General features: G+C 42.0%; 1 protein-coding gene across 1 annotated transcript in view; it reads right to left on the bottom strand.

The window, feature by feature from the left end:
- Positions 1-1,683: 1,683 nt before the first annotated feature.
- SUSD2 (sushi domain containing 2) overlaps positions 1,684-17,196 on the bottom strand; it is a 95,864-nt gene continuing 80,351 nt past the window's right edge. The window contains exons 27-28 of the mRNA XM_018558490.1: positions 12,345-12,441; positions 1,684-1,845 (exon numbers count right to left, since the gene is read on the bottom strand). Coding sequence (XP_018413992.1) covers positions 1,791-1,845; positions 12,345-12,441 — 152 coding nt within the window. The 3' untranslated portion in view covers positions 1,684-1,790. The remainder of the gene's footprint in view (positions 1,846-12,344; positions 12,442-17,196) is intronic.

The raw sequence follows: 17,196 nt of genomic DNA, 5'->3' as shown, positions 1-17,196 counted from the left end.
TGGTATAATTGGGTAATCTTACACCTGACTCTAATCCTACAAAATCCTTGACTTTGTGCAAGTGTAAGAATTGATGCTGGTTTGAAGCCAAAGGGTGGTCACACCAAATATTAATTTGATTTAGATTTTATTCTACTTACTCTGCATTTTGTAAATTGATAAAAAATAACAATAAAAAAATATATATTTGAAAGCATTCTTACTTTACAGCATTTTTCCACACCTGCCTAAAACATTTGCACAGTACTGTATATGGGTGGGGGTGCTTTGCTTCAAGCTTTGGTTGTAGCCAAGTCTGACATTTCTAAGATTGTCCTGAAAAATGGGTGGAAAATGCATACTTTCACTTGAACTCTGCTTAAAGCCAACCAATCATCTAGCTAGTTAAACAAATTGCATGGAAACATTGTTGTAGTTTATATTGTTAGCAAACCTATATTTGGTAAAACATGAAATATCTGTACTAAGCTTGGGTGCAAAGAACTCCTATAGAGATTTAATGGAATTGACATACATGAACTCCAACTAACTAGTGTAAGACAATATCTGCTGTCATGCAATTTACATTTTTAGTTTTAAATTCTTTTAGGTAAGCAGTTTGTCTAAAATCCAAACTTTTTCAAAAGAAAACAGCTGCAGAAGAAGATAATTAGGCAATTTGCTAATGGTTTAAGGAACATCACTAATTACAGATTTTCTGAAACTTTACATTTGAGGGCCTCAACACCCAGGTTTGTACCATTTAAGAATACAGTCTCAAAATGAGGAGCAAGTTGTTAGTAGCATTAAAGCCAACAGTTCTAAAAGGTGTGTTTTATGAAATGTAAAAGATTCTTCATTATTACATACTTTAAAAAATGCTTCAATAAAGTGGATTATTCAGTGCCATCACAGTCCTTTTCCCTCTTTGGATAGTTAGTACATGCCCGATGCCTAATTTTCATGACTCAAGAGCACAATTACTTGCATATTGCAGCTAAAGCTATGTTATAAATAGGCATCCAAGCATTTACTGTAGCAATATATGTTTCAGAACCTATCAAAGATGCTTTTTTCTTTTGGGATTATGATGAAAATGCAGAGGAGAAACAGTAGGTCCTTGGTCCCTGGCATTGTTGAGCAGAAGTGTCTGTACTCCTCAAAGAACTTCAGCACTTCACATGTTCCACGGGTCATTCTCTTTTGTGATTAATCGAACTAGAATTATTATCCAGAATTATTATTGAAGATCTATTAGCATGTCACTTATAGGATACTCTGTTACTAAAGATACCTATAGACCAAGAAAGGAAGAAATAAAGAACTGGATTCAGATACATGTAGAATACAGACAATGTGAACAGTCAGTAAAAGGGAATTGTGGGAAGAACTATTTGTTCTTTGGGACCTAGCCATTATTGGAACCACTGCTTAACTGTCAAAACTGAACTTTTATGTTTCATTATTGAAGCTGAGCAGAGACTAAAAATGCTACAAATCCTCTGAGACAGTAGTACTTGGTGCCCGGCAAAGCTGCACATCTGCTGCTATCTGCTAGTTGTGTTACAGGTAATAAAAACACTTCAAATTTTGATATATCTCTCAAGTTCATAGTAGAATGTGTACATTTCTCAAGCACTGGTTGAAGCAGTTTACGGTGTCTTCTTTGCGACTTCAGATGAAAACGTTTTCTTCAGTGAAATGGAAAGGAAATATTGGTTCTGATATCATTGGACACTGTGAAATGTGGAACCTTTGAAATTCTTCATGTCTTCCTTCATTGCTTGCGTATGCATATTTATTGGGTCTTTCTATAATCCTATAGATTTCTGGTAAGTCACAGTAGGAACGGATATCTCTTTTTTCCTGCAAAAAAAAATTATTTTTGCATAACTCATTTTTGGTATATAGATTCCTTTCTTTGTCCTAACTAATCAAAATGTAAGTAGCACAGGAGAAGGCAGCCAGTGTAAATAGAAATATTCCTTGTATGCTTGCATTAATTATGAATGGGACTTCTAATATTGTGTAATTACATTTCTTCTGAAGATATAAAACTATTGTAACATAAGAAAATGTATACTAAAAATACGATATGCTCTTAAGAGAAAGTATGTGTTTTCTTCATTAAACAAGAAAAGCAATCCCGTATTGAATTACATATTAAAATACCCAAGTAAAGAAATCCTCAGAGCTGATCTCTCGGCAAAAAGCTGAATACCTCAATGAAATACATCGTTATGGGAGCTACTATACCTGCCAAAGATTTGTATTTCTGTCCATCCAGTTTTAATATTTACACGTTTGTCACACAGCGCAGCCCTGTGTGGTGGAGCAGAAGACCTAATTACAGATCTTGTCCCTCCCTCAACCTTTGACTAGTTAGTGAAAGGAGAACCAGCAGACTGATGGGCTCATCTCTCTGTCACCTGTCTGTTCCTTGTTAGCACATGAGCACTGCATCACAACTGACTGTCTCCTTGTGATTTGTTTATAAATAAATGATTTAGTCCCTCAAAGTTTTAATCTTACAGTTCAAAATAGCCCTAAAATCCTTTATTGTAGGTTAGCTCAGGCGAAAAGGAGTAACTGTATAGTCTTGGTCACAAAGCTAAATTCTAAAACTGGTGGACCATAACAGGTTGATAATAAGTCTCAATTTCTAAAGGGTTAGTTAACCTGTCTGCACATTTTCCAAAAAATCCCCCATGCTTTCCATCATCTCCATCACATTGCAAAGCACTGATCAGATGTTGCAGACAGACTGTTCAGGAGCTGGGACAGCTATTTTAACATCCTAACAGTGCTTTGCATTGTGCTGGGAATGATGGAAAGCATGGGATATTTTTGGGGAAAAAAGTGAACTAACCATTTAAAAATCTGTATACATAGTCAAATTAAAAGTTTGGTTTTGAAGGGGCTTTTAGAAAAGGAGCTTAGTGATTTTGGAGTACTTCCAACCATAAGCATCAAACCCACTGCAAGCCATTTTCCCTTATTACAGCAGAGTTTGTGATAAAAAATTATTGTAAGAGATTGTATCAGTTGTCTTAAACCTCATAAGCATTTTGCTATATTATTTTTAATTAAATTTGGTAGTATACCCTCTGGCTTAACCTGTCCCCAATCCCTTCCTCTAGTTACACCTTTGGAAGATGTTGAACACTGTTCAGCCAATTATGACATTGTTAGTCTTCAGAAATCCTGTCTAATGCTTTCTTGCTCTTTTCCTGTAATGTTACAGCAATGTCAGAATCATACAAAAAGAGTGTCATAGGCTCGCAGTATCACTGTAGGTAACATCAAACTCTTCCAAACTCTCCTTACAACTGTCATGCAATGGGCAGATGGAACTTAACTGTATGGAATGTAGGGTTAGTTAATAAAAGAGGTAAAGCTAAATTAGATACAGGGGGGCTATTTATCATTCCTGTAAAATATCCTTTAGACCAGGGACTCCTGCACTACAAGGCACAGCTGCTGGTGTGTTTTCCCAGACACAGTACTGATGCATCAATCCCAATGCATCACACTTTTTAAAAATGTTTTGTTCGAACTTTATTGAAATATCAAGTGACAAATAGAAAGTGACATTTCCTTAAGTTCCATAGGCAAAGCACAGTGTGATGCGGTTGTACCACATTGTGGCTGGCTTAGCTGAAAAAAAGTACAGCGAAAGTGCTTCTTACATCAGTTCTCCCCATGAGATTGCCCCCTTACGTCAGTTGTCCCCATCAGATTACCTCCTTACCCTTACATCAGTTGTCCCCATCAGAGTGCCCCCTTACATCAGTTGCAGGCCATCGGAGTGTCCTCTTACATTAGTTGTCCCCATCAGAGTGCCTCCTTACATTAGATGTCCCATTCAGAGTGCCCCCTTACATTAGTTGACACCGTCGGAGTGCCCTCTTACATTAGTTGTCCCCATCAGGGTACCTCCTTACATTAGATGCCCCATTCAGAGCGCCCCCTTACATTAGTTGTTGCCATCAGAGTGCCCCCTTACATTAGCTGCTGTCATCTGAGTGCCCCCTTACATTAAATACAATAAAAAGGAGCACTCTGATGAGGACACCCAATATAAGGGGGCACTCTGATGGGGACAAGCAATGTAAGGGAGTACGCTGATAGGGACCCCCAATACAATAATAATTAGTTATCCCCATCAGAGTGCCCCCTTACATTAGTTTCCACCGTCGGAGTGCCCTCTTACATTAGTTGTCCTCCTCAGAGTGCCTCCTTATATTAAAGGCCCCATTCAGAGTGCCCCTTTACATTAGTTGCCACCATCGGAGTGCCCCTTGCTATAGCTGCTGCCATCTGAGGGGGTACGCTGATAGGGACCCCAATATAATAATAATTAGTTATATCCATCACCGTGCCCCCTTACATTGGCTGTGCCCATCAGGGTGCCCCTTTTATTTTTGTATTTAATCAACCAGCCTGTCAGCCAGCCATAACCTAGTCGGCGATCGCGGTCCAGATAGAACCGCTGCTCGGTCCGGATCCGGACCGCGGTCTGCCATTTAGGGACCCCTGCTTTAGACCTAAAAAAACCAAGAACAGTTACTGTCTTCTTTATGCGTTTCCTTTTCAGTGTATCAATATCTCCTGAACTAGGGATGCACTTTAAGACCCTCAGTAAAAGAGTTTCCCAATGGCTTGTCAAAGTGGAAACATCCTTAAACATAATAAATCAAATTGAGCATAGTTCAGATTACGCAATCACTCAACAGAAACTTGTGTGAATAAGTCTCTCCGGACCCAGGTGAAACATCCAGGTAACACCTCATCACTTCCACAGAATCCTATTGAAGTTTGACTTTACAAGGTGCAGACTGCACCTGGCAGTTTACGGCATCTATTGAAATTCTCTCTGCTGTGCAGCACACTATAATTAGTTGCTGCAAGTGCTTGTAATTATTCCATTTGGCAACTGGAGGTCACATTGTGTAAACCACGGGAGTTGAGACTACAAGTGTTGAACAGAGTAACAGCATATCAATTACCTCTCTTTAAACATCTATGCACAAGCCTCTGTCATTTTAAACATGTTCAACATTCCTTTTCTACGGGCTGGAAGTTCATCATGTTAATTCCCTTAAGTGCCTAGGTATGCGATATCTACTGGCATAACATTTATCACTACACTTTATCAATGAATGCATTTACGGGGAAACATTTGTTCCAAATTTTAGTAATTCTACCCTTTTGAAATTCTAAAAATAGTGTGTCATTTACCCAGATGGTAGATAGGCCGCATCACATTTAAGAGTTTAGCTTTTGGCAAGAGCGCAGGGCACGGAAAATAGGATGAGTGTAAGATAATCATATGACGATGCTCATGTCAACCAGGACTCAGGAAGGAGCACATTTGTGTTTTGATATTTTGCCAGCATGCAGCATGGTAGTAATCATTATATCTGATTAGATCCTACACACGCAGCACCCAGGACATGCATAAAACATTCATCATTGTTACTGCCTATGCTCATTTTTTATTGTTATAGCAAGTCAGTACATTCTAAATTGAAGCCACTGTTTTTTATTTTTTATTTAAGCAAAGGGATCCTAAAAGCAAGAAAATGAAAACATACAATTTTAAATTTGACTAATGCATGCTGAAATCCACCTTCATAAATGTCTGTACATACAGTACATGTGTACTTGTCCCTTAAACAGGTAATTAAAAATGGCAGAGTTAACATAAAAAGCAAACACACAAGACTATTGGAACAGCTGAGCCTTGTATAGAAGAAATAGAATCAATAATGGAGAATTTGCTGTGAGTTCGACACAAGCAGGAAATATCCACAAATGTGTGGAACTTCCAAGAATCATGCAATGTTAAACATGTCTAACTGTTGTTTTTAGTTCTGACCAGGTACAGGTTCCAGTTTACATTTATTATTCATCTGCAAAATGCCTGGACTAGGGCTCTGAAAACTGAAGTGAAAGCCAGGGGCACTCTGCAAATCACTTTACTGCTATTGTTTCAGTAGAGGCACTATTTAGGCAAGGTCGGGTTCACTTTAAAGCTAAATCTCACCAATGTCTCTTTCTAGTTTTAGATGGCGTGGCGCACTGGAGAAAAAGTGAGAGAAAATCTCAAGTTGAGACACAGTCAACAAAAAATCCACTTAGCATAGTGGGAAAGAGAAAACTCAGTGGATTGATATACAGCAATAAAAGAGGATAGAAGTCCCTGTCCCACTCTATCCAAACTTAAAGAAAACTTGGCTGGAACCATGCCTAAATACATGCCATGTCTTTATTAAACACACATCATAGCACTCAGCATAATAAATACAGGCAATTATGAATGGAGACACAACAGGCTGTATGCGTCCCTAATCAGACAGCATAGTAAAGATGTGGAGTAATGACGCTGTATCATCCTAATAAAGTACACAGTCTATATGCTGCTGATTGGGACATAATTGTTTGGAGAAGTAGTCTGCAGCATGCACACATAGTCAGTAAATCACAAAACCCTAAAGCATGGCAGGCAAGGTTTACAAAATGTACTGCTGGAAGGGGTGCACCAGTGACTAATGCAGGGGTGGGCAAACTGCAGCCCCCCAGCTGTGGTGCAACTACAAATACTACGCATTGTAAGACCTACAACCACAGGCATGACTCCCAGAGGCAGATTCATGATGGGATTTGTAGTTTCCCCACAGCTGGAGGGCTGCAGTTTGCCCACCCAGGACTAATGTATGACCTCATATTTTACCTATTCATAAATTAAATAGGGGAAGTATTTTAGAGCTTTTAGAAACACAGGGGTTGTTTTACTAAGGGCAAATAGACCGTTCACTGGGCAAGAGAAGTTATACTTTGCATGGGAAGTTTCCCCTTAGTTTAGTGAATGCGGTGAATCTCTGCTGACTTCTATCATCTAATCATAAGCAAGCACAAATAGAGTTTTTTTTTCATTTCCTTGAAAATTATTGGGTATTCTTGGCAAAGTGAAATTTCCCCACATTCAGTAAGATAAGGAGAAACTTCTGCTGCAAAGTGCAAATTCCCTTGCAAGGTGAGAAGTCTATTTACCTAGTAAATCAACCCCTCAGTCACAAATGAGAGAGTAAGGGAGCAGTTAGAGGTGGCACAGTGTCAAGGTCTTGCCTTGTCCTCATGGTGGCAGCCATTTTGGACATGTGCAGACTGCAGTCTCTTATATCCTCTGATTGCATCATCGCTGGCCTTCTGCCTGGGCGTCGCACAGTGATGATGTGGCAACACCTGACTATATCAATCTGCTCAGGATTCAGGCTCATTGCCCTTGCGTTTGTGCTCCAAGGTGCATCTCTGGCGCTCTGAGTTCCTTTGTGTGTTTCTGTGTATGATCCGCCTTGGTTGACGTTTCTGCTGGCTCTCGACCCTGCATCGGACTTGATTCCGGCTTGGACGACTACCCGCTTTGGACTTTACATGGCTTGGAAGACTACCCGCTTTGGACTTGACATGGCTTGGATGACTACCTGCTTTGGACGTGATCCCGGCTCGGCAGATGTATACGCATTGGACTTGACCAGCTTGTTCCTGACCTCGCTGCCCCCTGATGAATGTTTATTTATGTTCCTTTAAATAAACGACTTTATTTTACCTGCGTTTCCGTGTGGTCTGGTTTCCTGGCTCCCGTGACATTACGCAAGGGCCATGAATCCTGCCGATGCATGTACTCCTACGCTTCCTATGCTGGTCTCCAGGCTTGATCAACAAGATCACCTTTTGGGTCAGTTCGCAAGGCGTTGCAGACGAGGTTGCGTTGAAGGACGATGCGTTGAAGGACGAGGTTGCGGCTAAGGATCTCCCTGACGAGCTCGAGGCTCTCGTTTCATTCCTGATTTTGATTGATACCAGGCTCAGGGAGAGGCCTTCGTTTAAGGAGCGCCTGCGGAGGCTTTCTACCAGATTGGCTCCTACGTTTTCTTTCCCACCTATTCCTCCTCATCGTCCCTACGATTGTGCTATAGATTTGCAACCCGATGCCATTCCCCCTCGTGGCAGGGTTTATCCTCTTTCTGTTGCGGAGAATATGGCGATGGAGGAGTATGTTGCGTTGACTATAGGGGTCTCAATCGCATCACAGTCAAAAATGCATACCCGATTCCCTTGATTACCGTATTGTTTGACCGCCTCAAGGGAGCAACGTTCTTTACCAAGCTTGACCTAAGGGCAGCATATAACCTTGTAAGGATCAAGGAGGGTGACGAGTGGAAGACCGCGTTTAACACCAGAACCGGTCATTATGAATATCTGGTCATGCCTTTTGGCTTGTGCAATGCGCCCGCTGTCTTCCAGGAGTTCATTAATGATGTCTTTTGCGATATGTTGCAGCAATGTGTGGTGGCTATTTGGATGACATCTTGGTTTATTCGGACTCCACTGAAGCACACTACTTGGATGTCAGACGGGTGCTGCAGCGAATACATAGGAATGGGCTTTTCTGTAAGCTTGAGAAATGTGAATTTCACCTGTCTCAGGTTGCCTTCTTGGGCTATATCATTTCTGCTGAAGGGTTCTCCATGGACCCTCAGAAGGTTTCGGCAGTTCTGCAATGGCCTCGCCCCAGTGGTCTCCGTTCCATTCAGCAGTTCCTTGGATTTGCCAACTATTATCAGAAATTTATCAGGAACTTTTCCGCATTGGTCAAACCCATCTCCGATCTGACCAAGAAGGGCAGTGATCCCCACAATTGGACGCTTGCTGCTTCCCAGGCTTTTGAGGGCCTCAAGTCTGCTTTCGCTTCGGCTCCGATTCTATCTCATCCCAATCCTGGTTTGCCCTTTGTCCTAGAGGTGGATGCGTCTGAGACAGGAGTAGGCGCACTCCTGTCGCAGTGTCAGACACCTGATGGACCCTTACTTCCTTGTGGGTTCTACTCCAGGACGCTGTCTCCAGCAGAATGCAATTACCAGATTGGAGACAGAGAGTTCTTGGCTATCATCCTGGCCCTCAAAGAGTGGAGATAGTTGCTCGAAGGTTCTGCGGTTCCGGTTTTCATTCTCACCGACCATAAGAATCTGACGTATCTCTCGGAGGCCAAGAGGCTTACACCCCGTCAGGCTAGATGGACCTTATTCTTGTCTCGTTTTAACTATGTGGTCTCCTATTTGCCCGGCTCCAAGAATGTTAAGGCTGATGCCTTGTCTCGCCAGTATTCTGAGTTGTCCAGGGAAGACTCTGTGCCGACACAATACCTTCCGATCATATCCTGGCTGCTATACGCACCAACTTGACCTCTCCCCTTGGGGAACAAATCCTGGCCGCCCAGTCCGATGCTCCCACTGGGAGATGTTTTGTGCCTGAGGGGTTGCACATCAAACTGCTGCGCACGTACCACAATTCCAAGATTGCCGGTCATCCTGGTAAGAACCAGATGTCCTGGGCTGTTTCCCGTCAGTTCTGGTGGCAATCTCTCCACACTGATGTTGCCACGTATGTGGCTGCATGTTCCGTCTGTGCCCAGAACAAATCTTCTCGACGCCTACCCTTGGGCCTACTGCATCCCATTGCAAATGGGGAGCGTCCCCGGTCTCACCTGGCCATGGATTTTATTGTGGAGCTTCCTGCGTCCCGAGGTTACACGGTTATCCTCATGGTGGTCGATCGGTTCTCCAAGATGTGCCACTGTGTTCCGTTTAAGAAGCAGGGCAGGGCTACTTGTTTGGTTGCAGGCTGGCTGGCAGGTTGAGGCTGGGGAATTTTTGTGTTTTGTATTGTTGTAAGCATTCCCAATGTGCGCCCTGCTATAAAGGCCGGTTATAGATTCATGCATGTACCATTTTTTCTAGTTCTCCTTTTCCGTTTAAGAAGCTGACTACCGCTCACGAGCTGGCCTCGGTGTTTGCCAGGGAGGTCTTTCATTTACATGGGTTGCCTTGAGATTGGAGATTGTCTTGGATCGCGTCTTGGATCGCGGGAGCCAGTTTGCTCATTGGACTGCGGATCTAACATCCGCAGTCCAATGGTGCCGCTGAGCGTTCCAGCCAGGCCCTGGAGAAATTTCTCCGCTGCTATATCTCTGACCATCAGGACAATTGGGTTGATCTGTTACACTGGGCGGAGTTTGCCAGGAACTCTGCCATCAACTCGTCCTCCGGAATGTCTCAGTTCATGGCGAATTATGGGTTCCAACCCTCTGTGTTGACTGTGTCATTCTCACCACAGGACATTCCGGCTCTGGAGGATCATCTTCGTGTCCTCCGTTTCTCTTGGGTGCAGATTCAGAAGTCTTTGAGGGTCTCTGCTCAGCGTCAGAAGCTCCAGGCAGACCGGAAACGTCTGCCGACTCCTTCGTACCAAGTTGGGGAGAGGGTGTGGTTGTCAACTCGTAATCTCAACTTCAAGGTGCCTGCTCCGAAATTGGCTCCCCGTTTTGTTGGACCCTTTTGCATTCTCCGTAAGGGGAACCTGGTTGCCTATGCCCTTGACCTTCCCCCTGGCATGCGTATCTTCGATGTCTTTCACGTGTCACTTTTGAAGCCTCTGGTTTGCAATCGCCATACCTCCTCACTTTGTCGCCCTCGTCCCATTCCTGTGGGCAATCATGAGGAGTATGAGATTAGCAGTATCCTGGACTCGCGTCTGCTCCAAGGCCGAGTCCAATTCCTGGTGCACTGGAAAGGCTATGGTCCTGAGGAGCGCTCCTGGGTTTCCTCCGCTGATATTCGTGCGCTTTCTCTGCGCTTTCCATGCTCGCTTCCCTCAGAAACCATTTTTTGCTCTGTGGAGGGGGGCCATTGAGGGGAGGGTATTGTCAAGGTCTTACCTTGTCCTCATGGTGGCAGCCATTTTGGACATGTGCAGACTGCAGTCTCTTATAACCTCTGATTGCATCATCGCTTGCCTGCTGCCTGGGCGTCGCACAGTGATGATGTGGCAACACCTGACTATATCAGTCTGCTCAGGATTCAGGTTCATTGCCCTTGTGTTTGTGCTCCAAGGTGCATCTCTAGCGGTCTGAGTTCCTGTGTGTGTTTCTGTGTATGATCTGTCCTGGCAGACGTTTCCTCTGGCTCTCGACCCCACATCGGCAGACGTACCCGCATTGGACTTGATTCCGGCTTGGACGACTACCTGCCTTGGACTTGATTCTGGCTTGGACGACTACCCGCTTTGGACTTGACCCCGGCTTGGACGACTACCTGCTTTGGACGTGATGCTGGCTCGGCAGATGTACCCGTATTGGACTTGACCAGCTTGTTCCTGACCTCGCATCCCCCTGATGAATGTTTATCTATGTTCCTTTAAATAAACGACTTTATTTTACCTGTGTTTCCGTGTGGTCTGGTTTCCTGGCTCCCGTGGCACACAGACGTTTTCAAGTCAAACCATAAGAAAGAAAGCAAAGTGTACTGACACAGACAGCAGATTACAACCTACATGTCCAAATACAGTGAGGGCTACAGAGAGAGAAATAAGTAGAAGTGAAGGATTTGTTGTTGTGTACTTATGGGAATTCTGAATATGGACTAATTATGCAAAGTATCTTTCTAGCTGACATCACAGTAACATCAGTTCTTTCTCTATAATTTAGAATAAATTAGAATAAGATTGATGTATAGTGGCTGAGGAGGTTGTGATTGATTTGCGCATGCCAATATTCAATGGGTCCCATTGCACTCCTGACCGGATTGTACCCTCTAATATCGGGTGGGTGCCAGAGTGACCACAGATGCCTTTGCAGATCAATGAGCAAGTAATAGAAAGTCACTCGCACCCCAACTTGATTTCGGAACCGCATGGTCCCTTCTTCAGGCAAAGTGTGTAAATGTTTTGCCTGACGAAGGGACCATGCAGTTCCAAAACATCACTTTTACAATGTGACACTACTGAGGTCAATAAAACATTGACTAAGAATCAATTTGGAATGTGAGTGACTGTCTATTACTTGTTTATGCATCTGCAGAGGCATCTGCGGTCACTTTGGCACCCACTCGATATTGGTCAGGATTTCGATGGGACCCATTGAATATTAATTTGCGTATGCAACTCATTATGCAGCCTGCGTTATGTAAAATGCAATATTGTGATTGCTAGCCAATAGAAAGAGGTCTTTTGTGTTTTTGGCAACCAAAGTAAGTAGCACAGGGTGACAATTTCAGTTATCGGCAGCCAGAGATCAATAAGATTGAGTAGATTTTCTGATGGGCAGTGTGGCCTCTAGTGGAGAATAGCATAGAGAGCAGTAAGAAGAAAAAGGAAATCGGGGTCATTGTCAACAGCCTTCATTCTTTTCTCTGCATGGGAACAATGACATATGGAACTGTAAGAAACAACTCCAATGTTTATACTGTACATACTTACACTTTTACATGGGGCCGTTTTGGTTTTGGGGTAGGAAAATCACTTACCTACTGTGCTTCTTTTCATGTAGGGCAATCAATATTGAGAGGACCAGGAGAGTAAAAAATCCAAACACACTTCCTAGGACTATTCCCAGGGTATTATCTGAAAGGGAAATAAGTTCACATGTAAAAAGGTATCATAAGTATAATCTTTATGCGTGAGATTTCACTAAAAAGGTTTTAATTTACATGCAAATTGACCAAATTGTCCTTATAATATATTGAATATATTGTGGGGATTATTTTATTATTATTAAAGATGCATGCATAGAGAGACAAACAATTATAACATGTAAAAATGCAACAACCTATAGCGACTCATCAGATCTTAGATTAGTGAAGTCAGACTAGTACAGATTCTATTGAATCCTTCTGCCAACTATAGAAACCAACCATTTATTTTAGATTTGACTTTATATACTCTTATACCCGCCCACAACAAATTATAAACACACACTAGACAGGGCAATGACAGAAATACATGGCTGAAATTCACAGTATGTAACTTCTTCAGAAAGAGTAATGGATTACAGGAATGTATGGACAAGCCAGTAATGGAAACCTCCTCTAATTAGAACAAAATGAAAATATTGAAGACATTTGTAGACATCTTTTAGTTTGCATACACCAAAGTGGCTCAAACAAGAACATAATCATTGTCAAAACCTGGCTTGGAAAAACAATAACAGAGGAATACATTCAGCCAATATCCTAAAGGCAGAAAAATGCTCAGGGATGCCTTGATTAGGAATGTGAGCTTCTAAAAGAGTAAATAGATTCTATTTTAGTTTATTAAAAAAAAAAGTTAATTTGGGGTCAGACTGGCAAATTAAAGTGTAGGAGGAGACCTGATTTTACTGTGCTGCAGTTAAGTAACACAGGATGGCTAAAATACAAGCCATGGGTGGCCCTGTCTGTCCCGTTGCTCGTCTGTGTTTGGACAGTGAAAAGGGAAGCAGCAGACTGATAAACTCTTCTCTGTCACTCTGCTCTCGCCTCCATTCAACCTGTACCATGTTATTCCATGAGCACTGTAGCACAACCGATTGTCTGCTTTTTCATCTCTCAATCAGAGCTGTGCTGTACAGGGGATTGCAAAAGCTAATTGGGGTCGAATTGAGGTACTGCTTGAGTTAATAATAATAATAAAGAAAGTTGTGCTAATGAACACAGAGAGGCATTCATTTATAAATGTTATATTTGCCTGGAGTTCAGCTTTAACTCTAACACAGACCTGTTTTAAGTATAATTATTATTATTATTATTATACAGGATTTATATAGTGCCAACAGTTTGCGCAGCACTTTACAATACAATTAAATATAATATAAGACATTACAATAGGAGGTAGGCCAATGAGGAGGGAATTGCAATAGTCAAGACAAGAGATAACAAGTGAGTGGATGAGTAATTTAGCGGTTTCATTGGTGAGGAAGGGGCGTATTTTGGAGACGTTACGAAGGTGAAGGTGGCAGGATTTGGATAGTGATTGGATGTGGGGAAGAAAGGTGAGGTCCGAGTCAAGGATGACACCTAGGACCTTGGCATGAGGGGAGGGATGGATAGTTGTGTTATCAATCTCAAGGGAACTGTTGGGGGAAGGTGCACGGGTGGAAATATTATGAGCTCAATTTTTGAAAGGTTGAGTTTTAAGAAGTGTTGTGACATCCAGACGGAGATGTCAGTCAGTAGATTAGTGACACGTAAGGACACTGAGGGGGTGAGTTGTGGAGTAGAAAGATGTATTTGAGTGTCATCGGCATATAGATGGTATTGGAAACCATGTGAGGTTATTAAGTGTAATACAACTCTATGGCAACCAAGGGTTTTATAAATGTCAAATACGGTGTTAAAGAGAATCTAAAGCCCAGTGTTTTGGATAGGGTTTGGAATGGTTACAATGCCTGTCAGTTGTTTTCTCTTTTTTTGCTGTTGGTGTCTTCTTTTCCTGTCAGAGAGCCACAACAGGAAGATCTCTATCAAGTGATATCCAGAACAGGCCTCCCCATTGGAAGATTTGCCCCTGCCTCCAGTTCCTATGACAACTTATGTTTTCAGGTAGCCCATCAATTTCTGTCCTGAAGACAATGGTCACCTGGAGCAATAGTGAGGGCAATTCTGCCCAGCAGAAACACAAACACTAATAAAATCTTACAGGGGTTCTAACATTCTATCCCAAACTAAAAAAAAATTGGCTTTACTTACACTTAATGCTTTTAGGTTTTAAATGATGTTTGGGGTACCCTTGAGGACTTTTCCCTTATTTTCTGTTCTGGCCATTGGTTATCTGTTGAGGAAGTGAGGGGAAAATCTGCTGTACAGCAATAAAAAAAACAGACTTTTTTTTTTTATTCTGGTCTGTGTTACCTTTGAGAAGATTTTCTCTCACTTCAGTTCTGACAACCTTCTAACAGAAAGAAAGTGAGGTGAAATCTTCCCAGTGGAAGACAAGCAATTTACCTATATCTCACTTTACCCAAAACAAAACAAAAAACATGTTTTGGATGGAAATGTTTATCTAAAGTTTATCTTTGTCCGTTGTTAAAAAATGGAGTAGAGTACAAAGTAAAGAAGCATTGACAACCCTTTTATTACCTTCTACATTATATTGAGGAGATCTCACATTACTCTCTATTTCATAAGCACAAAAGGAAGTCAGAGGAAATCTCTTCAAAATGAGGGACAGTTGTCACCAGAACTTTTGTCCCTTTCGTAGATTCTTCCCCACTTCTTGTTTTGGTGACAACTCAAAATTTATTTATTTTTTGTCCTTATGACATTGACCAGCAGAACACGTTTGGCTCCTGATGTGAAGGTAGGCCCCTTATGTTAATGCTAAGGTTTCCTAAAGTAAAAGGGGGAGTCCTCATGTGAAAGGGGGGACCCTGATGTGAAAAGGGAACTCTGATGTAAAGGGGGTCTCTAATGTGAAGGTAAGCTGCTGATGTAATGGGTGGACTCTGATATAAAGGGAGTTCCTGAGGCAAAGGAAAGTCTCCTTATGTGAAAGGAGGAGGTTCCTGATGTGAAGGGAGTCTATCTCTGAAGCACCAAGGAGAGGGTGACATCATTCAGATGTCAGTGGTTAGGTCAGTTGCTATTAGCCCCTGTCTCGATTTTTGCCAGAACAAAAGTGGCAACCCTAACTTTGGACCTTCAAAGGTTCACAATCTAACTCGATTGTCAGTGCTTACTCTTGACTCCTCCTTTGTTCCTTGTGACATTCGATATACACTATTGAAATTGAACCAGTAAATGTGAAATGAGGCTGGTCACAAACTTTGGCTTGTGCTTTTTAAAAACTAGGGTGGACTTTTTAGCCCTGTCTGGCCAAGTAGGAAGACTTTCACTTGGACATGCATTGTGTTCAGTGTGCTATTCCATTGCAGTTATCTAATTTGTGTGGGCAGTCAGAAAAAAAGGCCTCAGGCTGGTCCAGTTTGGCAGACTTTAAGCATAGAATGCCGGGCAAGATTTACTCAGACTTTTTTCATTCTGGTTATGCACGAGTGACATATAAGAAAGCACAATCAGCGGTTATTCAGTTAAGATACTGGCTCATCTTATTTGTGCCTCTTTACTAATCAGCTTTATCTTTATTACTGTGTGTTTTCCAGGGAGGAGACATGTACAGAATGTTCCACTCCATCAGTAAGAATAAGTAAGAATACAAAGCATTCATTGATAAGTTCATGAAAAGTAAAGTGAATGATCAGAACCCACCCACCTTTCAAGAATGACATGTAGGAGCCAGTGACTCGAAAGGAAAAGAAAATGATTTGCCAACCTTTAATTTGTATTGAGCTAATATTAACAAATCAGCTAAATGTACCTAGAAAAATATGGTATTGAAATCACGGATCATGTTTATGGATTGCGTAAAATGTATTATTATTATTACTGCTACCATAATTCAGTTTTTAATCCATGAATACCAGAACCTAATATAACATACTTAATATAATGATTTCATTTTCTAGATAAATGGTGATTAGGATATTGCTCTAAGGAGCTTTTGCATCCCACTTTTACAGCTAACACTCTTGAGACGAGAGAATGAAGAGAATTCACTATAGAACAGTTACCAATATTAATAACAAAACAAAGGAATTTTGAATATTAGATAACATTAGCTCGGGTTTTCCCCTAATGTGCAGTCTCTGGTAGTTCTCTGACAACCTAGAACCAACTGAGTTTTATTATATCAACGGGAAATAACGAGTGAGCCTAATGTTTCTCCTGAGCAACTGGTTAGGGCTAACGACAATGTTTAAATTTTACTAGAGGATTAATATAGAACAACTAAAATGGCATATATTAACAAAACAACCTTTTTGTGCTTGTTTGGCACTTTCATTCCAGTAAAATTTAAATACTTTTAATAAAATTATAGAACCACATGCTTAACCTTCAAAAGGCCAAATCCACCTTTTACCGAAAACTAATAAGAGCACACACGCATAGAAGAAACAATGTGCATTGGCTATATGTTTGCATTGGAGCCAGTAAAACATTGCACCTGTGTTGAGTGGATCGTGGGTGCACTGTATTGAGCTGCGGACTTTCAGTTACAGGGACAGGCGGTAGTATGAATAGACTACAAGTGCCGTGACGTCCGTCACTTAACACAGCGCCATCCCTTTAATGAAGATGTTACCTCAGGCAGCATCTCATTGGGTCGCCCACCTTTTTGACCATGTGTAAGGGCTATACACATCTCCCCACCTAAAGCTTAGCAACCTGGGACAGTCTGGCCGGCATCCCTCAAAGCTCCTGGCAGCAAGTGATGTCACTGGCTGCCGGGAGCTAGGCAGGATGCCAGCCAGAGGGTCCCAGGTTGCTAAGAGCCGGGCTTTGC

Source organism: Nanorana parkeri, unplaced genomic scaffold (genome assembly GCF_000935625.1).
Source record: "Nanorana parkeri isolate BGI_ZX_2015 unplaced genomic scaffold, ASM93562v1 scaffold343, whole genome shotgun sequence".
Taxonomy (NCBI): Eukaryota; Metazoa; Chordata; class Amphibia; order Anura; family Dicroglossidae; genus Nanorana; species Nanorana parkeri.
Note: the sequence above shows the minus strand (reverse complement) of the source record. Positions and strands in the feature narration are given on the sequence as shown.